Source organism: Phalacrocorax carbo, chromosome 1 (genome assembly GCF_963921805.1).
Source record: "Phalacrocorax carbo chromosome 1, bPhaCar2.1, whole genome shotgun sequence".
Lineage (NCBI taxonomy): Eukaryota > Metazoa > Chordata > Aves > Suliformes > Phalacrocoracidae > Phalacrocorax > Phalacrocorax carbo.
Window position 1 is genome coordinate 70300936 of NC_087513.1, and position 24689 is coordinate 70325624.

At 43.5% G+C, this 24689-nt stretch overlaps 1 protein-coding gene across 7 annotated transcripts in view; it reads right to left on the reverse strand.

Annotated features, from left to right (window-relative positions):
* RERG (RAS like estrogen regulated growth inhibitor) overlaps positions 1–10675 on the reverse strand; it is a 110251-nt gene extending 99576 nt beyond the window's left edge. Inside the window, exons 1-2 of one of the 7 annotated variants that reach the window (XM_064459065.1) lie at positions 10507–10675; positions 8835–8896 (exon numbers count right to left, since the gene is read on the reverse strand). In XM_064459065.1, coding sequence (XP_064315135.1) covers positions 8835–8895 — 61 coding nt within the window. In that variant the 5' untranslated portion in view covers position 8896; positions 10507–10675. Of the gene's footprint in view, positions 1–8834; positions 9010–9724; positions 9872–10097; positions 10246–10314; positions 10486–10506 lie in introns of those variants that run through there. The other 6 variants (XM_064459021.1, XM_064459049.1, XM_064459012.1 and 3 more) reach the window with 6 other exon arrangements.
* Positions 10676–24689: the final 14014 nt, after the last annotated feature.

Sequence of the window (24689 nt, forward strand, 5' to 3'; positions counted from 1 at the left end):
GCAAATTCATGATAGATTGTTATAGTTATACTCAGGGTTGTATGGCAAATATAGCTGCATGAAAGGGAGAAAGAAGGTAAAGACAAGCTCCTTTTATGCTTGTGGTCCTGTGGGTCAAAATGAAATTAAATCCTACTGGGTAAGTAGTGAAAGACAGGATTGCCAAATATGTTTTTAATGAAAATAAATGTTATTCAATGTTCTATTTTGCTGTTAATAATTAATGGCAGTGGATGAGCCATAAAGGACCATAAGGATCCCACAGGGCCTATAGGGGTTGGGGCTCAGATGCTGGGTAACTACTGCCTGCCTGGGAGCCATCTGCAGGCTTGGATCTCGGCAGCCCTGGCCCAGAGGAGAAATCATGGAAAGAAGCTTTGGCTATGCCTGAGTCACAATTCCCTTGGCGACTTGAGACTATCAGGCTCCTCCTTCCTTTGCCTCAGTGTCCATACTGGCCACTTGAGGATAGTCATAGTGGCGTGACTTGCAGGAGGGTCATGGTGGTGGCCCTTGTTCCCACAGCCCTTTGGAAAGCTAGAGTGCTGTTCAAGTGCTAAAGAAATTCCCTCCCTGGGAGAGTGTATCCTGTGCACTCTCCAGTTGCATCCTTCCAGCCTGAAAACTTTTCAAGCCACTTATCTAAACAGTTCCCACACAGTAATGCAGCGCTGCCTGCCCTTGCTTGTCGGCAAGCTGCTTCTCTGCCAACCCCTGAGCTGCAGCAGCAAAACAACCTGTGAACATCAGGAGCTTCATGTGCTTTCAAAACCAGGCTTGATGTTTTCAGCATACTCTCTCATTTTCCTGTGTGCAGACTACTGTCTAACATTTCTGGAAAGGCAGCTGGAGGCTCCAGCCAATTTCTATGGCATTTTAAAGCCGCACATATGTTTAATATATCTACTACTTCCTTCCCCAGGGCTTCTTGCTTCTCTTGCCATTCATCTTTTCATACTGTATGCATAGAATGAGTTATCTACAGCGTCACTACCATAATATATGGCATTTCCCAACACCTACATGGCAAATCCATTAGAAACTGTAACAGCTGCAGACTAACTCCAGCAGTGTGAATGCTCTACCTGGTGGGAAACAATCATAAAAAGTACTTTTCCCATTCAGAATTATGAAAAGGCGATAGAAACAGATGCACCCCCATTCTCAGTTATTTATCTGACTCCAGGAAGAGGTAGGAGTAAATGAAATTGGGGGAGCTCTTTTAATCTGAGGTGAATGGAAAGAAATGCTAGTTCAAACAGCAGGCCAGGTTCATAGCTGGTGAGGTGGGAGTCCCACAAGCAGTAGAGCAGCAATGGGGACCACTCATGGCTGTGCCCTGAAAACTGCGTGTGGGAAGGGAATAGAAGGAAAGCCAAGGGGTGCCTTCTCCCAGAGTTGTAACTCTGCCTCTGCAGCAGCGGGTGTAATAAAAGACTGTCAGTAACGCTGAGCAAACATGGACTCGGAATAAAATCATCAAATGGATAAGGATGCTGAAGTTTCCTTGCCTACTACTATCTTAGAAGAATTCTTCCACTCTCCTGGTCACTGCAGTGTTGGGAGTGCCTCCCAGGTGAGCAGTGAGAGGTTACAAACACCTTCACTCAACAGCAGCTAATGTCAGCTCTGTAACCATAGCTTAGCTGAAGCCTAAAACATTTTCGTCATCCTCCTACTTTAAGATGGTGTTAGTTTTTAATATACTTACATGTTTATTTTTGGGTGCTGTAAATGTAAAAGGCTCAATGGTGGTGCAAAGTTAAATGTAGAAAAAAGAAAGTCTGTTTGGGAAATACAGACATAACTTGTTTCTCCTGCTCTGCTACGTAGCCAAAATAGGTGAATTTACCCACTTCTATGACCAAGGCTAGCTATGTAAAGACATATACTGCTTCCTTTTTTAATCTGCGTGAGGCTGGCTTCACATGACCATATGGAGCAGTCAAAGCTTGGAGCAGCCTCAAAGTTCAAGCAAGGAAAGGTTTCCAAGACAGTAGGAAACACTTCAGAGTGGCTGTGCTTTGCCACATCACATCACTGCTGCCAGGTCAGCTCATGTGGATCTCGTGCACTGAGCCTTTAATGATGCGCTGACAGTGTGGGCAAAGAGTAATGAAGGAGCTGGAGATCAGAGAAAGCAGTAAGTGAGGAGGCTGAAAAGGCAACTTGTAAATACAAAGTTTACATGTAAAGTCCAAAGCAGAAGTGATCCTACCATACGCAGACTTTAGGGAACACGTACTAAAGTGGCACGGGGAGAGGGACGGGCGACAGCTGAGAAGAGATGAAGCAAAAAAGCATATGCAAGGCAAGGGGTAGGCAGGGACTTCAGATACCAGGGAGGTAAAGAAAAAGTCTGTGGAAGAATAAAAATCTTAACATTTCTAAAAGGAACCATTAGGGTCAGCAGCCTGGGAGATGTCAGTGCCTTCGGTACTTCTGTGGGGAACTGCAGACTGACCAAAACACTGCAAGGCTTCACAGTAAGCAGGTGAAGGACTCCTGGGAGTCCACCAGGAAGCTTTTCAGTTGTCTTTTGCAATGACTAGAGGAGACAGAAGTGGACAGGGCAGCTATCTTATCAAGGCAAGCACTGCAGGGGGTGGCTGAGCACAGGCCTAGAGAAAAAGCTGTGCTGTACAAATAAATCTTGAATCCTGGCATTCCTTCCCCAGTAATCAAACAGCAGGCTATATTTAGCCTAACCTAAACAGAAACAAAGAACAGCAGGACTAGTCTTAGCTCTAACAGCTGCCACCAGCTGCTCAGAGGAGATGCAGGTAGAGCCAATGTCAGATGTAGTTAAATGAGATGGAACAGGGAAGGCAGCTATGCTTGAATGAACAATGTTGGCGTTTGGTTAAAGAAATTCTGCGTTTTATTATTTCATGGTTAGCCAGAAGGAAGATTGAATGTAGAGCAGAGCATGAATGCTTTCTATACCAAGGGCAAGGCTATAGTGAACCATGGACAGGCAAACAAGTAGAGGAAAGGGAAGAGGTAACAGATACAAGTAGACCATCTTGGCACTCAGGGCAAATGCTTCTGTGTCTAGCCCAGGTTTTTGGTGTTCCCTCTCTTCAGTTTTCGCAAAACAAGAATCAGCAAATGCAATTTTGAGAAAGTCCAAGAAAGACTGGTTGTCATGCAGCTGCTGACTAAAAGCTTGTATATGTGTGGTAACACAATGGGGCTTTTCCAAGCCACATGCTGCGAGTGGTCACAGATACTGCTGATCCCAGTAGGGCCCTGCACTTGGTTAATGTACACCCTGCCTGACCCAAAACCATGTGTTGGGGCCACTACAACAGTAGCCCCTCTCCTTGTCAGCACGGCAAGGACTCTCAGGGCCACACATTCATGGGTGACAGCGACTTATTTCACCGATCCATTAACCCATGGCTCACCCTCTGTATAGGCATTAGTGTCATCCACTGGACAGAAGTGTGGAAAGGTCATGTTAATGCAACTGGTTGCTTGCAATATTATCTATTCCACAGGGATGTATTTGCATGCTTCCTGGGGGAGAAATCACCACAAAACCTTACCCAGAGTGACATAATTACTGTTACATTTCTACTAGTATGTATGCACATACATGTACAGTACCTTCAGTGAATTGGTACCTGGTTGAAAAGCGTAAAACCAAAGGATGCAAAAAGTGGGATTATTTAATGAGTACTTTACCAGCGAAACATTAGGGGACAATTAATAGTGGGTGTTAAACATGATCACTGAATAATTGCTTAAGCATCTGGTTTCATTGCCATTCTTAATAAAGAAAAAAAAAAAGCAACAGATCTACTCTACCAGTAAAAAAACCAAACCAAAACAAAACAAACAAACAAAAAAAAAACAACAAAAAAAAACCCCACACAACAGAAATCCAGGCAGTCTCCTTCCACCCACATTTCTGGATTTCAGAGGCACTTTGTTACAGTAATCCTCCCTAGATACATCAGTTGGTATAGCATGGACTTTGAAGCCTTTGTGGTAGCTTTCCCTGCCTTACTAGCAGAGCTGTGAGCTTGATGACTAATCACTTCTTAATAACCCATGTTTCCTCCCCAAAAGTCCCTGAAATGAAACTAGTAGGGGAAAACATATGAGCAGGGATTTGTGAAATAGAAAATCGCTTTGAAATGGGCTTCTTTCCCAGTAACCCGTATGGGTTTTTTGAAGGGGGTGTGGGGGGTGTACTGAATTCAGTTCTATTCCCCACATGCCCAGACCTTGCAATTGGGAAGTGAGCCCTCATAGTGCGTTTCACACATATCCCCAGATAACGAAAACAAAACACAGATGATTTGTAGGCCTCTCTACCTTGGCTGTTACTTGAATTTGTTGTGTAGGAACTTTCAAATCCAGATATCTTTCTCCCAAGTACACTCCCCCATCCTGGGTTAGATGGGGAAGAAAATAGCATAGGCCAACAGATACAAATCTACATCTACTCCAAACTTTCCCAACTGTGACGCTGATGACTGAAGTTGGAGAGATCTTAATTTCTGAGATAGGACAGGCTCTTTGCAGGATGGTATTTACTGATGCCACTTTATCGATCACCCTCTTGCTGCTGAAACACAAGCATCTCAGCTATTGCAGGATCTAAAGGTGAAAACAGCCCTGTGCCTCATGTACCTGAAAGAAAACGATTTACATAGCTGCCTAGAAGCAGACACATTTACTGGGGGGAGCCTGTGGGAGCTTTAGTATCTTCCCTCTTACTTAAGCACCAGTAGAAACCACACACGCTTCTGTGTCACGTACCATGGCTGCAGCTGCACAGCCCATCCAGACAGATGAGAACTGCATCTGCCTGTGGCCAGGTGCACCATACACACTAATGCAGAAGCTTGGAGTATTCAGCCTGGCACACACACAGCAAAAAGGCAAGTTGGATAGCACATGCCGCAGCTGGACATTCTCTCTTTTTTTGGCCAAAATATAAAGGCTCCTAAGCAGAGGTATTTTGAGCATTCATAGTCAGCTGAATTATGTGTTGGAAAAGCATCAGCCATACAGTGCTATCCAGCACATGCCCTTCTTTTTCCTCCTGGTTCATACATTTTCACTCCTCTTTAACTTTCTGGGCACGTACTGTACCTTGTGATGACATGGAAGAACAAGGCCTTTAAGTCTTTTTTAATTGTTACTGCTGTATTTTTGAAAGGAGCTATTTAGGAAATTCTAACTTTTGTTACCATAGGAATGAAGCTGTAGGATTGAGCAGAAGAACAATTTAAACAGCAATGTTTAAATAATTCACTTCAACTTTAATTCTTCTCTCCCTCCAAGCTCCTCTTGGACATAAAGAAAAAGATTTTAGAAGCTCTCTCTCCCCTCAGTGCCGCTTTACTTTAGCCCAGATTAGGAGGTGCAGCCCTGTTATCTATAGCAGGGCTTAGTAATGTCCCTTTCCACCCACAGGGCATCTCCTCTTCTTCCCAAGTGAAGCAGCAGCAAAGTGCTCCTTGGCTCAGGCAGAGCTCCTCATGTGTGTTGGTTTTTTTTTTCAGCTAGTTTAAAGCAATGTTTATGCAACTTCTCTACATTAAGAACTGGGTGAAGAGAGGAGCATCCTGTTCACTGTAGAAGAGCAGGTTGGGATGCTTGTACCTGATGAGCTTGCCCAGGTAGCTTGTCCAGATGAGCTGACCAGCGATATACTAAGTGTAATTCTGAATAACACGCCTTACTAGAGCACTCTTACACACCCCTTCCTGCGTTGGTTTGCTCCTCCTTTTGTATTTGAAAGGTTTAGGTCTACATTAAATAAAAACCAAAACATGACAGGTGAGTTGATTAGCAATTCTGCTGGCCTTCTCCAGCGGGCAGGAGGAGACAAGGCAAGGAAGAACAGTAAAAAGCTGACAGTCAGACTTGCTATTCCCCCTTGTTTGTTTTTTAAACCTTTGAACCATGGAAACTTGGTAAGCAGCAAGAAAGCAGAGAAAAGTGGTGTTTTTCCTGGCTTTAACTCTCTTCTGAGATGCTATCACTATTCTGACTTGTGAACAGTGTTCTGGTTTCCCACCTCGTGTCTGGGAGAGTCTTGGATGAATTGGAAGGGACTACTTAGTAGAACAAGGAACTTGCACCCCATTAAACAGATGTCTAGCATTAACAGTGAGACTAGGATGTTCCGCAGCTCTCAGTAATGGTAACAGTTCTATTGACTTTCATGGTGCGTGAGGGACAGCTTTAATTCTCCACATGTCCCAAAGCACAACACTTCTTTCTTCGTAGCTGCTTTGACTCACTGATCCAAAGTCCTAGTCAGGAACTGGAAGAGGAGCTTCTCCAGGATATTACAATATGTGTCTGTAACTTCACAGATGCTGTCAGGTGGTGAAGCCACTTACAGATTAAGAACCTAATGCCTGGCTCTTCCTCAGCAAATGAAGAAGAGCCAAGAAAGCAAGCCAGTGACCATATTTTGGCATGACTTTCTGGCAATTAGTGTGGCCTTATTTATCACCCAATGTCTCCTTTTCATCACATGTATCTAGCGTGCTCCAGCATTCTGCCTTGCGTTCTTGCTTCTAGAGTCTGACTTGTCTTTCAGCTGTCTGGCCAAGCCCCACTCTAGTAACCTATGGCCACAGGATCCTGCCTCAGCACCGTATTACAAGCTGGACACTGGGATAAGGAATTACATTACTAAAAAAAGATACTATCAACACTAATTTAGCAGGGTACTTACCCGCCCAACTCAGCCATCTGAAGACTACCTTGTGCCCAGCTCTGCTTTTAGCAAAGGTGTAACAGCACTTCCACAGCTCCTACTGTTGGCTACAGGAAAACTGGTAATTTCAGATACCCACCCCACCCGCCCCAGACACACACACTTATTTTGCTGGAGTTGGCCGAGCTGTTGGAACTGGATCTGTTTATGGGAACGTACAAGAGGGGTTTTCATAAGCAAGCTGGAGATTCTGGGAGGCACAGTTGCTCCTCTGTTGAGGTGGCTGGTAGCACTCTGTGGTCTGTCCACCCACTTAAATTCACCTGGTTGTGCTGCCACTTATTTGCGCCTTCATTTCCACACAGATTCACATGCGTGGTCACAGTCAAAAAGAGAGGGCCTTAGTCATATTTTATGTAATACTTGCTTGCATCTCAAAGGGAAAAAAAAAAAAAAAAAAAAAAAACAAAAGAGAGAGAGGAGGACGACTCTGAAAGACTAGGATGTTTTTATTGGCTTTTCATTAAAAATGATCTCCCACCCAATTCCAGGACTACAGGAAAACATTTTTAACCACAAAATCCTAGTATAGTGAAGTTGGTTAAAAAGGCTCTTGTTAATCCTATACTGGTCACGCATTTGAACTGAGCACTCAACTGGTAGTTTTTTTGTTTTTAAAGTATAAACTCTCAAATGGCTCAGAATATCAGGGTAAGGGGAGGCTTTTAGTGTTACAATTCTCCTGCAAATACTTCAACATCCTCTTGCATTACTTTTAATCCACCCAAAAGACTGGACAACCACAGAAACCCTTGACCAAATGTAAGACAAACCAAAAGGAGAACTGCTGAGGTTACACACAAAACTTGGAGGGGACAGTGAAATACAAATGCAAAAGAAGGGTGGAGGTGAGTGCGGCAGGAGAGAAGGAACCGTTTAAACTTATCCCAGTATATTATCAGCATTCCCTCAGGTATTTTATTCAAAAAGGTAGAATTTAATTTGCATTGTCTTTGTATAAGCGTATAATCTCTAACAATCTCTGCCTCACGTACGCCTTTTTTCCTGAAGGCTGACAGGGGTACTTCACTGATACCGTTCTGGTGAAATACCTTTGGGGTAAGCATGTTTTTATAAACAACCCATTCCAAAGTTAACAAAACTATAATAGCAGTTTATGGGCCAGAATCTTGGCACTTCTAATATAAAAGTTACTTTGGGGAACCGGAGCTCGTTGACAGCAGCTGAGAGTCTCACCTAATGCTCTTATAGGTACATCCTACATCCTGGCTTCTTTTGTGTAGATTTGTCTAGAATGAACAGTGTCTTACAATTCCCAAACTGGCACAGGAACATGATTAGACTCGGTCTCCTTATTTCCTCATCCCTGTGGTGTAAGGACATGTTAGAGTGGTCCTGTCAAGTTAATGCAACACCACCAAACTACCTGAGAGCGCTTGCAACCCTCTTGTTACGCCCCTTGTCTCACCAAAGCAAAGCCCGTCTGTAGAAATGGATTTTTAACATTTATGCCTCCCCCTTGTGTTTCTACCATATGAACTCACCAGACTATGTTTGTGTCTCAAAAGATCTCCCCAAATGCAAACTTTACGTATCATATTTCCTTGGTTTCCTGGTAAATATATAAATCCAAGACAGCACAGAGAATAAAAATTCTTCAAGTTGCTGAGTCTAAAATTTCCCACTGAAATCAAGCATAATTACAGCTATTACAGAAGTCATCCAATATTTAACAGAGGATCTGATCTTACAGGGCAGGGAGCATAACAGAAATACCTTCACCTAGCACAAGCTGTGAAAAGACAAATTAAATACTAATTTTGTTCCAATGGAAAAGACCAATCTTACCACTCTGTTCATGAGAAGTGGGATTGAGCTGGGGTGGGAAGTTTGGATTTTGTTGTTGTTGGGGTTTTTATAAAGCAATGAAAGTACTTTTATTCTGGAGAACCTGGAGAAAATAGCATGGAAAGCAGGAAAGAGAGAACTCCTAGCCTGATCCTGACCTCCCTGACAAGAATAAAGCCACAGCTGTCTTTCTGTACCAAGAGTTTGTCTGCACAGAGGGAGCAAAAAGTTACCTGATGACAAGCAAAAGAAAAAAATCAGACAGCAAACATACCTGACTTGCCCACGCCAGCTCGACCAAATATCGCCAGCTTCACTTCTGCACTCTTAGCCATGCTGGAAAGAACAGAGTGGCGACAAATTCACTCGATTATCAAAAGTGAAGGAGAAGAACCGTTCCCAGCTCCTGTCTTCGGCTTCACCGTGTCATTGTGACGTCAATGCAGAGCCTGGGGAAGAACACCACGCGGATGGAGCTGTAAGGAGCCAGGCTCTCCCTCACCTCCCCCTTTTTTCTTTTTTTAAATAGTCATGATAACTGATGCTATATTCCTGCTTCAAACATTGCAGTAATGCTATTGACACATTTGGCACAGTTCATGCAAAACCTGCCTTCGGCTTTCGAGCTCTTGCTGTTTGTTTCACACCGGCACTGTAATATTGCAAAAGGTACTTAACAATCCAAAGTACCTGCCTCACAAGGTTCCTTATTCTTTCAGCTGCAATGCTTATATTTACAATATTGGCCTCAACTCCAATGAATCAGTTTTTGTAGAACGGATTTAAAAGCCACGAGCACTCACTAATAGTGCCTGCAGATAGCTGGTCTTTCCTCAAGCCCTCCAGTTCCACAAAGGCTTCAATTACTCAGCTGCAGTTGCTTAAAAACCTCTAAGCACTTGTACGTTGCCCATTCTGCTAAACAAATCTGTACCCAGAAGTTCTCCTAGAAGTGCTCCTTGTTTAAGCTGCTTCAGCTCGTACATAAACATTTGGCAAAGCACGGGGTTAGGAAAAGGATGCCAGAATTTCTGGTAATACACTTTTAACAGGCCACACGGGAATCATCTCTATTCACAGCTTTGCTGTGTGACCTTGAACAAGTCACCTGACACTTCATCTCCTTGATTTCTCTAACCTGGACAGTAAAAAATATAACAGTACCTGTCACTGTAGAATGCTTTAAGATCTTGGATGAGAAAATGGCAACTGTGATGACGATGACGGTCCTCAGCCCTGACTAAAACATCAGAAATTCTGTCTCCCTTTAAAACAGGGTAGAACTTTACTTGTGAACACAGCCTGTTATGAAGGCTTGCCAAAGCGTCTGCTTTAGCCGCAAATTCTGACACAGAAAGCTCTACGTTAATACTACCTGCTCTACAGCAAAACGCATTTCAAACATGTTTCTTGAAATAAAAAGCCTGTAGAAAGAAAGAGTAGAGACACCTTGCGTAGAGAGGGGTCCCAGTTCATCTCTAACATGTTTACGCTCCTGATTCATTTTGCCCAAGAGTAAATATCAGAGCGCGCTCACTTGCACGGTTAGAAACGCAGAGTGCTTCAGGAGCTGGATCACCTCGCGGGGTGGGGTGGGAGGGGGGCACCGGTGTTTCCCTCCCACGAAAGCTCCCGCTCGCCTGCCGGTACCTCACCCGGCGCCGAGGGGCTGCGCGCCCGGTCGGCGGCCAGACCCTGCCCCCCGCCCCCGGCACGACCTGCCGCTCCGCGCCCGCGCACCCGCCTCTACCTACATGTCCGTGTCGGCATCGATTCATCACCGCCTGCCCCGTAACTTCGGGTGGGCTCTGCTCCCCGCCCGGGTCCCGGCAGGTGCCGCCCGGCTCCGCACGCACCGGGCACCTTGTCGTCGTGCCCCCTTCACCCGCCGCTCCTCCCCGCACCCGCGGAGAAGCCCCGCGGGCGCGCACCCGCCGGCCGCTCACCTCCTCGGGCTCGCAGAGCAGCGCGGAGGGGCCGCGCTCGGCGGTGCCCGGGCTGCGCCGCGGCGCTCGGCGAGGGGCGCCGCCGGCTGAGGGACGCGGGCGCGGCCCCGGGCGCTCCCGCCGGCGGCAGCGGCGCGGCCGCACAATGCGGCGCGGCCGCCCCTCCGCCCGCCCGCCCGCCCGGCGGCGGCGCTGCGGCGCCCCCTGCCGGCCGCCGGGCGCAGCTCGCACGCCCCGGTGAGGCGGCGCGGCGCGGCGCGGCGCGGCGGGTGGGCGAGGTGGCGCCGTCCCCTCGCTGTAGGTTCCCGCAAGCGTTACGCGGTGCGGTCTCCGCGAGGAAGGAGCGCAGCCCTGTCTGTCACTCGGCGTGTTTGACGGTAACGCCGCCGTTCACTACGTGGGACGGTGGCTGCCGTTTGCACGCGTAAATTTTGGCTAAGTGCTTGCTAGCCGGCCCGGCCAAGTTGCTCCACATTTTAAGACCTCGAGCGCTCTCTTTCCCTCCCTCTTGCCTGCTTAGTGCTGCCCACCAGTACCACCCCGCACACCGGGCAGTCTCTCCCTGCCCTGACAAGCGTAACAGCAAAGCGACAGTAAGGGTACCGCCTCGTCAGACCGCTTTCCAGTAGCACCAACTCTTTACACGGCGCTCTGCCTCCCTGCATCCCGGCTTACGGCTTATGGCAAAGCGAAGCGTTGCTATTTCAACTTTGCGAACGGGGGAAAAACGAACCATGCCATTACATCCGTCCCTCCGAGAGGCTGGCGTCAGAGCCAGGGATCAAGTTCTGAAGTGATAGGACCAAGTTCACGGGACAACTCTGACTTCCTTGTTTGTTAAACTACCCAGTATGTAAAGATACATTAGTAACAGATGTGAACCAGAGCTGGAAAGCACTTAAGAGTTCAGTGGATGTTCCTCCTCTGTTTCTGTTCCAGACCAGATCTGAATGAGATACAAGATGAGTAAAAGAGAAAGCTCTCTCCTCACTGGCTTTCTTCATGCAAAATTAAATGAGAGCTGGATTGGAAAAGGTCTTCCCTGGTCCCAGCCTCTCTACAAGAGCACAACAAGCGTTTAGGGGCCAGGGTGGCAGTCCTGAGGAGAAACGAGCGCCTACTATTCCTTCCAAGCTGTGCCAGCTGCAGGCACTCAGGAGCAGATCTTAAAATAGTTGTACTGCATATCATTCAAAGGCAAAGAAAAAAATTAGAAGGCAGATGTGAAAGCAGTAGTGTGGTTTATGCTTTACTTCTTAAAAATAAATGCTGAGGCTTTAAGCCTTCACTCTCCGTTTGGTTTACATAATTTAGAGGGATTAGCTTTTTCCATCCTCCTCAGAGAGCAACTGGTGAGTGTCTATTTTGCATCTGGGGAAACGTGTGTTAGTCTCGAGGCCTGACATTTGTTTTGTGTCTATGGAATTCACCCTGCATGGGGCTGTCAAATTAAATACGATAACTGGCTTTTCCAAAGCAGCAGATAATTTATTGGTCTTTAAAAATCCTAGTGGCTGTGCAGTCTGCTTGTGCTGAAGTCTTTTATTGGTGCCAGAGCATATGAATTTAGTAAACACTAATCATGGACACAGGCAGAGGTTTCAGATGGTTGAGACCCACAGGGCTGGTCCAGGACCACTTCAGCTGCTGTTTGTTTTCTCTGTACTCGCTGTGCTTCTCATAAATAATGTTGATGGGTTTGGGTTTTTTCTGCCCAAAATGGGTTTTGAAAGCCTTAGTTTTACTCCTATAGACCAAGGACCACCTTGCTTTGTCATAAGCAATGGTTTGTTGGTAGTTGTGGCTGACATGGTGTATTTTCTTAGTGGCTTTGCCACTTGTGATGATCCTAAAATGTACTCATGGGCATTATCCTGGCATGGGTAATGAGATCAAAGGCTTTCCCCTGGGAAGACCATCATGTGCCTGACTGTCTGAATGAAGGGCCAGATTCCTTTTCTGCCCTTCTCTCTTATGAAAATCTGGGAGAAGGGAAGAAAAGCTGAAGGTACACGGGGTTTGATTCCAGATGGTCTGTATGCTGTCAGTCTGAATTCAGCCTGATCCAGCAGAAGTCAGGAGCACCCCCTTTCCCACCCCACCAAAGCCATGTGTCTTAGTTTTTTCCCTCTTGTCCCTTGCATCCTTGGTGAGTTGTACTGTCTCACAGCCTTATTTCGTTTTTGAAAATACCGCTTTGGCATATACAAAAAAATATTATTCTTGTTTTCCAGGAAAAGGAGCAGCTGGCTTATGGGAATTATTGGCTGGAGTGGAGCTGAGGGAAACTGCTTTTGGTAGGCTCCTTTTCTATGGTGTCAAGGCCATGAAGTGTATCTACCCACAGTCGTCAGTGAGTTTACCTGTGGCTTTATCACTCCTAGGGGCAACACTGAGCCTTTTAATAGGGCAGAGCAGGGGACCTCCTCTCCCTTTGTGAGCTCAGGCACCTCCAACATCTTGCTGCTGAAGAGCTGGACCCAGGCATGCTGTGAACATAGAAACTGTGGCTGCAGGTCCATGGCTGTGTAGTTACACCAGGGTCTGTAACGTGGACCTGCACCTTACGATGCAAGGGATATAGCTGGCTTAGCGACCCTGTTATTCACACCTGGTTGCATCCCTTTTTGCTTAGGGAGATGCCCACCAGTGGTCCAGAGCAAGAATTTTGGTTCATTTATGGTCTGGTAAATGCCTGCGGTCAGACAGTGTCTGCAGTCAGAGCTTCAGACTACCCCTGTTCACCAGCAACCCTAATGGCTGAGGACCAGATAATGAAACAGGAATGTGAACAACTTCAGATGAAGCTGAAGCCACAGACTCTTAAGTCAAAGCAAAATGGTGTTTCAGGATTGGTTAGCAGAGGTGCATCCAAGCAGTTACAGCTGACAGAAGTATTTTAGAAAAGCTCACAATTTTAAGTACTGCAAAATAATACTTCTTAATAAGATACCTAAGTGTTCCCGAAATCCAGAGTGTTATTTCTGTCTGGTCTGGACGTGCTACCTCTTTATCATCAAACACTTCTACTGGCTTATCATTTTCATTCTGGATGCTTATGGCTTATTTTCTGGGGGTGTTTCTACTGTGGAAGCCAATGGCATTTGCTTCCTGAAATGTGGGACAGAGGACTGGTGTGACACTGCAGGCCTGACAACTAACATGTGAAGAGGATGTGTGAACGGGAAAGGGATGCTGAAGGTGTGGGTTGTTTTTTTTTTCTGAAGCCGGAAATCCCATTATGGATGACTGTTTTTCAGGTTTCAACAACTTCCAAAACAGCATCTGGGCACAGGGTTTGATGAGACTCACAAGAGAGGAAAAGATGACAGAGATCTGATTTCAGAAGGTCATTTAGGAGTCTCTGAATCGTAGGGAAATGAGTGATATTTCATCTTCTACGCACCTTTGTGCAATTGAGTCCACGTGTCTACAAACTTTAGAGCAGATAGATCGTGCCATTGATGACATGGACAAAGAGACAGACTCCTGCAGTATGATTTCTGCAGTAAGGAAAGGGTTACTGAGTTCATGACTAGTCTTCGCTGCTGCCGTAGAAGAGCAGACCCGACCTGCAGTGAGGAATGTTCTAGAGCAGAGCACACCTGATCAGAGCTGGATCCTTGTCTCAAACAGCAACCCATCAGGTTTACATTCTTGCCTTTCCTTCCAGCACTCTCCTGAGAGCTGAGATGAAACTTGGTAACTAGTAAGAAAACTACCAAATAAATAGCATGTTAACACAAATATTTGTAGCTATTACTGAAGGTTCACAAGGAAACATTCAGATTGTTTTCTTCATTTTCACAGAATATCTTCCAAATGTTTGTGTGTTGGCTCTTGGCAATGTACATAAATCTGTTCAGTTATGTTAATCTAGCGCCGTGAAAAAAATTGCAACTTTGTCTTTAAATTAAGGATGAACTTTGCTGTTAGTTTGGTTTGTAGTCAATATGAAGTATTGCTGTTTTAAAGTAATATTGCATTTTCTCATATTTTCCCTCGTGGCTCGTAAAACACTGAGTTTGTAATGATGGGTTTTCTTGAGTGTACACTAAGGATTTATAACTTCTCTTTCTCTCAACTTTTTCCTCACTAGATAGAACTAAAATCAAATACATATTTTTAAGGTGCAGGCTTTATTACTTAATAAGTGTTTCTTTCTAAAGTAGTAAACAAGACCACGATCCTGTGAATGTTTGTTTGTCTTTAACCTTACATGGACAGGCTTAATGGAGTGGCCAAGGAAGCTACGGCTTGTCCATTAGTATCACTTGTAGGTGGGCTGCAGAGTCGCCTGCAGAATCTGGGCTTCAACATTTTGTTCCATTTGGTTTCATGAGGTGCCAAAACAGGGCACTGGAGATGGATATGGGATGCTCTTCACAGCATCTTGTGGATCTCACACATGCAAATGCCTTTATGCTGTGTCCTAATGCAGGCCTTCTGTCTCAGTAGGCATTTGGCGCATTTGCACAGAGACATGTAAATACGCAGCCTGGGTTTCTTGCAGCAGCAAGATTTTTATCAGATATATTTAATAGTGATACATATGAAAAGCTGAAAGGCACAGCTCAGTAGGAACTACTGCTAAGTAGAGTAGTGAAGTATAGACTCATGTTTTCTAACGCATGGCTAATGGATACTCTTCATATTGCCTAACTTAAAATGCATAAACACTGCTAATCTGTGTTTCTTCTCGCCTGTGCCATTGACTAGGTTGCGTCCTGACTGTCTGCCCTTAAAATGGGCAAGTTGTGACTCCACATTCATGGGAATACAGAATTGACTGCACTGACTCCATCACAGTTTGGTATGTTGCTATTATTGGTTTTGATCTTTGTTTAGGGTTTGTTTTTCTCGTATTGTTATTTCTCCCTCCACACTTACTCAGATCACAGAGAGATCTTTTAATAGGAATTTTTTAGTGTAAAATTGACTTCCATATAACCCTAAAGAAAGCAAGGTGACTGTAACTCTTTCGTACATGTTCGTAATGATTAAATAACTACTTGTTTAAAACTGAAGAAGTTCAGTTTCTACACTAAAGTTTAATAATTAAATCACCTACATAATAGTCTGCAAACTGGCTAGTATTCTTCTGCAGACACATTTGTGTTATGGTTTTAATAAAGTATAGTTATAGAATTAAAAACCACTGGTAACATTTGCGACAAATTTTGCAACAAATGTGCAATACCAGACTTTATTAATGAATGAGTTACACTGATGTGTCATCTTAATTTCTTACAGATGTATTCATATTCTTTGAAAGGACCAGTGGAAATTGTCATAAATTCATTTGCTATTCATGTTAATGAATGCTAGCCCTTATTCTTCCTCAGTGGTATTATGATAGCAGTCTGGATTGCCACAGGGACCCCACTGTAATTCATCATTGCTTCAGTGTTCAAAATCTCTGGTGGAACCAGATATTGGTGTCGACAACATCTGGAGTTTTACGCCTCTCATCTTTTTTCTACCTCCTTCCCTCTGTTTAATCAAGAGAATGGGAAGGGGAAATTGCTGCCATTGTTAATATCTTCAAGAAACTGAATGACTGCTAGGGCTTTGGAGGATATTTAGACCTAGGATGTAGGAGATAAAGGCCTGTTCACAGAGGTGAGACTGAGAAACATCTGCTTTCAGCACACTGTAATGCCAGTTGTCATGCCATGCCTGGAGAGGCAGGAGGCCACACTTCCATCTCCCATTCTGAAGTCAAGCAGTGGATTTGATGGGGGATGCCCTTTCACAGGAGAGTGTCTTGGCGACCCTAGTACATATATATATATGTATGTGTGTGCGAACATATACTCTGTTTCTTTCACTGGGGCTATTTCATGCTGTATAAAACAGCTCTGTACTTGTATCAAGGAGAGAGGTAAGTTGTTGTGGATTTTAAGTAGGAATCTTTATCCATGCTTGATCAAACCCAGACTTGTTTCCTACCCAAGCCCTTCAGACGCTAGTCCATTCTCAGGGGCAAGGTTTACATGAGCCCCAGAATACACTGCAAGGATGATCTTGGGTGTGGACTATTCCTTAGCATAGATCATGCCTGTCCTTGCAGCGTATGACAATATACTGCTCTGTGGAAATGTGACCATGGCCAGCATCAAATAGACATGTTAGCCTGTGTCCTTCCTAAATGGCCTGATAACATGTACAGCAAGGTACTGTGTGAATACTGGACACAGCCAGGTAGCAGGATGGGGATACACAATGCTGTCAGAGAGCATCTGTAGACATAGTTGAGAGGGCTAACCCTGCAGCACTGTGGCTAGGATGAAGACAAATGTATCGGTCCCTGCCACAAAGAGTATTTATTTACATTTAGGAACACATAGGTGTGGTAAAATGACAGCATCCTGCCTCAAAACTGTTAGGTAGTTATGGATAGGATACAGTTTTGTGAGTTTGGAGAGGGCTGGATTCAGAACTCTTCAACAAAAGGGAAAATTCAACTTGGCATCCTATACATAGGACTGGCTAAAGATAGGGTAAAGATAAAAGGGAAAAAAGTGAATAAATTGTCACCATGAGAGTAATTTTCTTGGCTTTTCTGTCTAAACTATCCAGAACTTAAATGCTTCATTTTAGTTTAGCCAGGATACTGCAGTAGCAGAAAATTAGTGTTGTTTTAAAGAGAAATAGGCTTATAACCTTTCCTTGGTTTCTCACTGATTTCTATTCCTGTGGGAAAGAAAAAGCAATTTTGTTTATAAAATCCATTAATGTTTGTAAACTCTCCAGAAATGTGCTTTTGCATTTTCCTCTGTCCTGTCTGCTGTGCTTCAGAGGAGCTCATATAATGATAATTCATTATCCTCCTTCAAATATAGCCCTTAAAATTCCTCCCTAAAATCAACTTGACAAATGTTTGTCTACAAATATGTTATGACCACTGCGTATCATGCTAAGTAATATTTTCACAATCTTTGTTCTTCTCCATCTATCCACCTCCATCAGTTTTCTTCCAGGACTATGAGCGTTTTGTGGTGGGGAACCAACTTTTGTGCATCCAAACATTCTGCAACTGGAATTGCCTCTGCACAATTCACATCGATGGGATGGTGGCACATCTTGCAAACATCTTGAAGGAAAAGTAGTAAACACAATTTTCAGTCAAGGACTGGATGATCTGCTGTCCATGAGTCTTGCGAACTCAAATCTTATTCATGTACGCAGGATCTTTGGGGGCTGAATGATTTCTTTTGTCCTCCAGTGTGTGCTTGAACTATGCAATTTTGCCTTGAAGTGCACCTGTGTATTCTTTCTCTTTGGTGCTGCCTTGAGGAACGATACTCTGAGATTTATATTGCCACTTTTCTCCACAATATCTGGGGACATGATCTGGAGGAAAAAAAAACACCAACTCTTTAGATACTTGACTCCTATGATGTGGTAGTGTCATCTAAATACTTTTTTGGAGCTGTCCCTGAATTCTTTATGTATAAGGCGATGAAGGAATTCAAGCAGCCTCAGACTCTTCTCTGTTTAGGGCACATCTGGTGAAGAAAATGAGTTATTTCAGCATTATAGGAGCTAGCTGGAGATGGGAACAGAAGCCGAACATTTCTGTGCTGCTCTGTGACTGTAGGACACGACAGTGCTAGTGGATAATGTGTCCTCATCTGGAAATCATTATTGCTAATCAGTCTAGCTATGTACACTAATTACATTTATCATATTACTTATCAGAGTTTCTGTGAACTAGTTTCTGAGACTCTGTGTGTGTGCACTAAAAGTTTTGGTCTGCAACAAAGACCTTTAGGCGTCATCTGTAAATGAGTGATTAATAAACCAGCATAAAAGTTTGTTAGGACAGAATGGGAGAAGCAGTCAGAGATATCCTCCAGTGAAACAGAAGGCATTGCTAAAAAACAGATGCTACAAAACTGAATTTCTCAGCATATTATACTGTGAAGTAAAGAAGCTCTGAAAGGACTTATTTTAAAGAGCAACTAGTAATGCCATGATTTCAGAAATCTTTTAAGTGTACATTAAATACCCATGAACTCCCTGTTCAACTGAATGCAAAGTCTGAAGGATTCAATAGACAGCAGCAGTTAATACAGCAGAAAGAAATACCTAAGATTAAGTCTCTAGTTCTTTACCCAGGCTTCCCATCTTCGTATAAACACAAATCCCATGAAAAACAGTGTAAAATTATTATGGAGATTAACTAACCAAGCAGTAGCTAGTTTATTTAAGTTGCTCATTATTCCAGTATCCACTGATAGTGGGATAGCAGGAATACAATTAAAAGTACTCCTTAAGGATTACTAGCCACAAATGCCTGTACAATACCCTTAATTAGTATGGTATCATCCATAATAATAATGTCTTTAAAACATCCATTAAATATTTTGGGCTACAGTCAGACAAAAGATTTAAAAAAATAAATGTTTCATTTTGAAATACTTACATCTAATATTTAAAATTAGTTTAATTTCTTTTTTGTTTTGGCTTTATCCAGAAAAAAACCCTACAGGAAACCCATAATTTAGAGCAATGAGCATAGCTGCAATATACTTACATGATTAAAGAACATCCTGTACATTGTTTTTTTCATTTGTTACTTGAGTTTTCTGCCTCAGGAATGAAATAGCACATTTTCTGTAACGTCACACAAGATTGTAATTCGGCCATTTCATGCATACAGGTGCACAGCAAATGGGCACCGAGGAAGAATATGGCAAGTGAAATAGCTTAGTAGTTATAAGAATTTTACAATATTTTGGCTGGTGTTGGTTAAATTTATTCTAAACTGTAGATTCTTAAACACAAAAACCAGTTCTTTTTCCACAGTCAAGATAATTTCTCTTCACATCTGTTTAGAGACAGAGCTAATCTGAAGTTCTGGTAGCAAAGAGGGAAAGACTAAGACTTTTCTGTCATGTTCCATATCCAGTCTGAAACACCAAAACAACAGCTCATTGCTGTCCTTCCAACAAACCAAGGAGACATCAACATATTTGAAAGTGTCACGCACAAAGTGGAGAATGGCAGTGTATCTCTTTTCAGTAAAGTCTAAATGGTTGTAAATATTAGTACTTATACAAGAGTCCGTAATTTGCTCTCCTAAGACTTTTGGTAAAAAATGTTAGAAGATAGTCATATTTCAAATTTTTTGACATCTATTTGGGAATTCTTTAAGAGGTCCTGAAATTCATGAAGAATTCATAAGCACATTTTCTGAAAATCAGGCACACAGAGTTGTCCATTGCTTTTGAAAACACTGACTCTTGTCTAAAATAACTGTTAATTGAATCAGTGTTCATCTTTTGAGTGATATAATTAGTGGATGCTTAATCTGACGTACCTCATACCAGTCTGATGTCCAGAGAACAGTGACCCAGTATTCCGTAAATACTAGTTCCATATTAGAGGTTTCCAAGCGAACAGCCAAATTGAGGTAGCCCATACCACCCTTATTGCATATGATATGGATGCATGTCTGTGATCCTTTGCGTTTCCGGTGAGTCATATAACTGTATTGGAACAAGTTTTCCGTTGTATTTAACATTACAGATTACTCTGTATTGTTTCCTCTCACGATTCGGTCAGACAACAGGCTGAGCCTCCAACCTGAATCCATGATCATATGCAGCAAATCAATTACTGAAACATGGGAAAAAGTATCTCTAGCTGTGGACAGTGTCTATAGTTAGTGTCTCCATTCTGAGCGTTATTACTAATTGTATCCTCTCAAAAACAGCAAGGGTTGGGCAGGTTATTTCATCAGTCTTTGGCTATTTAATACACACTAAGCTACTGATCTAGCTTTCTGCAATCCATGGAGATACCTCTAACAGGCAGTTCATCTTGTTTCTCTCTGAAGTCATCATGGAGGCTCCAATGTCTTGATACAACCTAACAACTTTCTGCTGATATAACTTACTTCCAGCAACCCTTCTTACCTAGCTGGAGACTGGTCACAGGCATCCTACCTCCTCCTATAGTCAAAATGACCCTGGAAAGTTAATTTAGTTGAGTAGCTCAGACAGAGCCATACCCTATTGGTCAAGTAAGTCCGGTTTCCAACCGAAGCCTTGAACGTTTACATCCCTATAAAGTATGTCTCCCAAGAAGTGACTGCTCCACAACTGGAGGTGCAGGACTTTTCTCCAGGTGTTCAAAATCTGGCATTCATATTCTACATATGCGCCTTACCAGGCAGGTTTATGGCTTTCATTCTTGTTTTTACAGAAAATGAGAGATCTGTAAAAATGACACATATTTATGGTCCGATCTTGTACACAGTTTTGGACTGTGGGCACTGGTTTGTTTGCTGGACCACAACAGAAGCACTCTAGAAAGGTTCATATGTGTCATTCCTGAGAGCTTTTCACTCAAGAAACCTTGTATCTTTGTTCCTCTTAACTGTTGGTTTTGTCTTCCTCCAGCTTTTACAATAATTAAAAAAAAAACCTAACCACTTAATTGCGAACTATGATATGCCTGGCTTTATTATATGATCTGAGGCAGTAACCATCATCACCTGCAGCTACCTAAAAGGCTTGATTGCTCCTTCTCTTGAGCCTGAATGGTGGAGACAGCTTGTTTTTAAGGAGGTACACTATCATCCTCAGTGCTAAACCCCACTATTACTGCCCTGGAAACCACTAAGCCTTTCAGTAAAACAGCCACCTCCAGATGGACGCAGCTGTTTAACGTGGGTTTCAGTGTGGCATCTCTTAAAAGGCACAAACTAGCAGTCTGTATTTAGAGATTTGAATTCCTAGGCTGAATTTCAAATGAAACAAATATATTTCCTCTTTTAGGTTTTCTGGGGATGCCATGGTGAGAGGAATGCATTTTTGTCTTTTTTAAGGCAGGCAGCTTATGCATTCCATGGCCCTCTGCCATCTGCATCATTAAGCCACCTTCTTCCCTGATTTATATTAATCTCATAAGCACCAAAACTCTGCTAACTATCTAGCCAAACTAAAAATAACCTCTGAAAATTATCCAATGTAAAAATATTTGCCTTCCAAGAGAGAAATCAATCTACTCTTTACAGCCCTTCTGCGATGTTAAAACACTGATTAAGTTACTGGTTACTGATGGTACCAAGAAATGCAAAGAAACTAATTGCCTGCCAGCTGCTTCTGAATGATAATTAGAGAAACCTGGTTTAGGTGCAGGTTTGAGCTATCAAAATACTGTTAGACTAACAATATGGAAGAAATATACAGAGCTCTTAAGATAACAGATTTTATGCATGGAATTTCTTTAATGGGGTGTAAATTTATCCCTCCTTTCTTTGATTTGTGCCAAGTGTTGAACACTCATCCTATATTTTTGAGAGTGTTTCTGATCTTGTTCATTTTTCACATCACTAATTGGAAGGTTGTATTAAGTGATCAAAAACTTCCAGAGCAAAACTAACACTAGCAGTGTGGCTGTTCATCAAATTTTGCTTTCCATGCATAATTCAAGTTGAAAAAAACTTAATATTTCAACAAAATGTATACCTCAAAATAAAAAGAAGGAGAAAGAAGCATTGCAATAGTTCTACCCCATAAACCTAAACCAAAATTGGGGATTGGGGTTCATTATTTTGGAGAGCTTTTATTTTAGGATGGGAGACTCATCTTTTTGAGTGCCTGTTGTTGGTGGAGAAAATGAAGGATTCCTCCAGGTAATTCAGGACACCTGCAGAACTTGACTTCTGGTTCATATAACTCTTAACAGCAGCATCTCCTGATCACTGCTTACAAAGGGAGCAAAGATGTTTAGCCTCCCTATGTAAAATTAATTTCTTGGAAATAATTCCTTTGCCTGTTAAGACTTATAATACCCCTAGCTATCTTTCTGCTCATGTGCCAGGTAAGGAGATGGCATGTAGGGATGCAGACTTCTAGAAATATTTATTGATGGCTACATCAACCACAAATGGGTGTTACATATGAGCTCCAAACTGATTTGAAAAGGATCAGTGCATAGCCCATGGGATGTAAGGCTTTGAAATGTGATAGCCAGCTCCTGGCACAGGAAAGAAATTTCTGGATAGATGGACCTTACCAAAGCTCTTAAGATATTTTAATTTCATTAGGAGACTCTCTTCTGAAGGGAACAGAAGGCCCAATATGCAGACTGGACCCACTTCTTAGGGAAGTCTGCTGCCTCCCTGGGGCCCGGGTAAAAGTTATGAAGAAAAAACTTCCTACCCTGGCATGGTCCTCATTTTATTATCCATTATTGATTTTTTCAGGTAGGCAGCAATGAAGTTGCAACTAGAAGTCTGAGGACAATCAAGAGAGACTTCAGGGCCTTGGGACAACTGGTTAAGGGGTCAGGAACATAAGTACTGTTCTCCTCCATCCTTCCAGTTGCAGGGAATGATGAGGAAAGAAACACAAAGAGCCAGCAGATCAATACCTGGCCCAAGCCTGGTGTCACTGGCAGTATTTTGGGTTTTTATGATCATGGGTCAGTCTACATGGCACCAGGCCTGCTGGCAACAGATGGGATACACCTGTCCTAAAGGGGGAAAAGGATCTTTGCACAGGATTTAGCAGGGCTCATTGAAAGAGCTTTAAACTAGATTTGAAGGGGGGAAGGGATAAAACCAGGCTTGCTAGAGATAAGCCTAAGGATGGCACACCAATGTTTGAGGGATGATGTGCTAGTGAGGTCCTTTGGTCTGGCTCCTCAGTGGAGGTAGGGGATGGAGATCCATGGGGCAACAAAGATGCAAGGGTTATTGATGTGTTAGAAACCTCGGAAGCACCTGAGAATGGTTACATAGGAACTAGGGCTTCTTCCACCAAAAATGTGACAGGATCAATAGCCCAGCTGAAGTGCATCCACACCAATGCACACAGCATGGGCAACAAACAGGAGGAGCTGGAAGCATTGTGCAGCAGGAAAACTGCAATATAGTTGCCATCATGGAAACACAGTGGGATTACTTGAACAACTAGAGTGCTGCAATGGATGATGATAAACTTTTCAGAAGGGATAGGCAAGGAAGGAGAGGTGGTGGGGTAGCCCTGTATGTTGGGGAGAACTTTTATTGTCTAGAGCTTATTGGTGGTGATGATAGGGTTGAGTGTTTATGGGTAAGAATCAGGGGGAAGGCCAACAAGGCATATATCACAGTGGGAGTCTGTTACCAACCACCCAACCAGGGTGAAGAGGCAGATAAAATATTCTATGAGCAGCTGGGACAAGTCTCACAATCACTAGCCCTTGTTCTTGTGGGGGACTTCAACTTACCAGATGTCTGCTGGAAATACAATACAGCAGAGAGGAAACAATCTAGGAGGTTCCTGGAGTGTGTGGAAGATAACTTCCTGACACAGCTAGTGAGGGAGCCAACAAGGGAAGGCATTCTGCTGGACCTGTGTTTTGCAAACAGAGAAGGACTTGTGGGTGATGTGATGGTTGGAGGCTGTCTTGGGCATAGTGATCATGAAATGGTAGAGTTTTTGATTCTTGGAGAAGTAAGGAGGGGGGTCAACAGAACTGCCATCTTGGACTTCTGGAGGGCAGACTGTGGCCTGTTTAGGAGACTGGTTGACAGAGTCCCTTGGGAGGCAGTCCTGAAGGGCAAAGGGGTCCAGGAAGGTTGGACATTCTTCAAGAAGTAAATCTTAAACATGCAGGAGCAGGCTGCCCCCTTGTGCTGAAAGATGAGCTGGCAGGGAAAAAGACTGGCCTGGCTGAACAGAGAGCCTTGGCTGGAAGTCAGGAGAGTTTCTGATCTTTACAATAAGGGGCTGGCAACTCAGGAGGACTACAAGGATGTCATGATGTTATGCAGAGAGAAAATCAGAGGGGCTAAAGCCCAGCTAGAACTTAATCTGGCTACTGCCAGATTGTAAAAGACAATTAAAAATGTTTCTATAAATACCTTAACGACAAAAGGAGCGCTAGGTAGAATCTCCATCCTTTGTTGGATGTGGAGGGAAACATACTGACAAAAGATGAGGAAAAGGCTGAGGTAATGCCTTCTTTGCCTCAGTCATTAATAGTAAGACCAGTTGTTCTCTGGGTACCCAGCCCGTTGAGCTGGAAGACAGGGATGGGGAGCAGAATGGAGCCCCCATAAGCCAAGGGGAAATGTTTAGTGGCCTGCTACACCACCTAGATACACACAAGTCTGTGGGGCTGGAGGAAATCCACCCAAGGGTACTGAGGGAGCTAGCAGAAATGCTCACCAAGACACT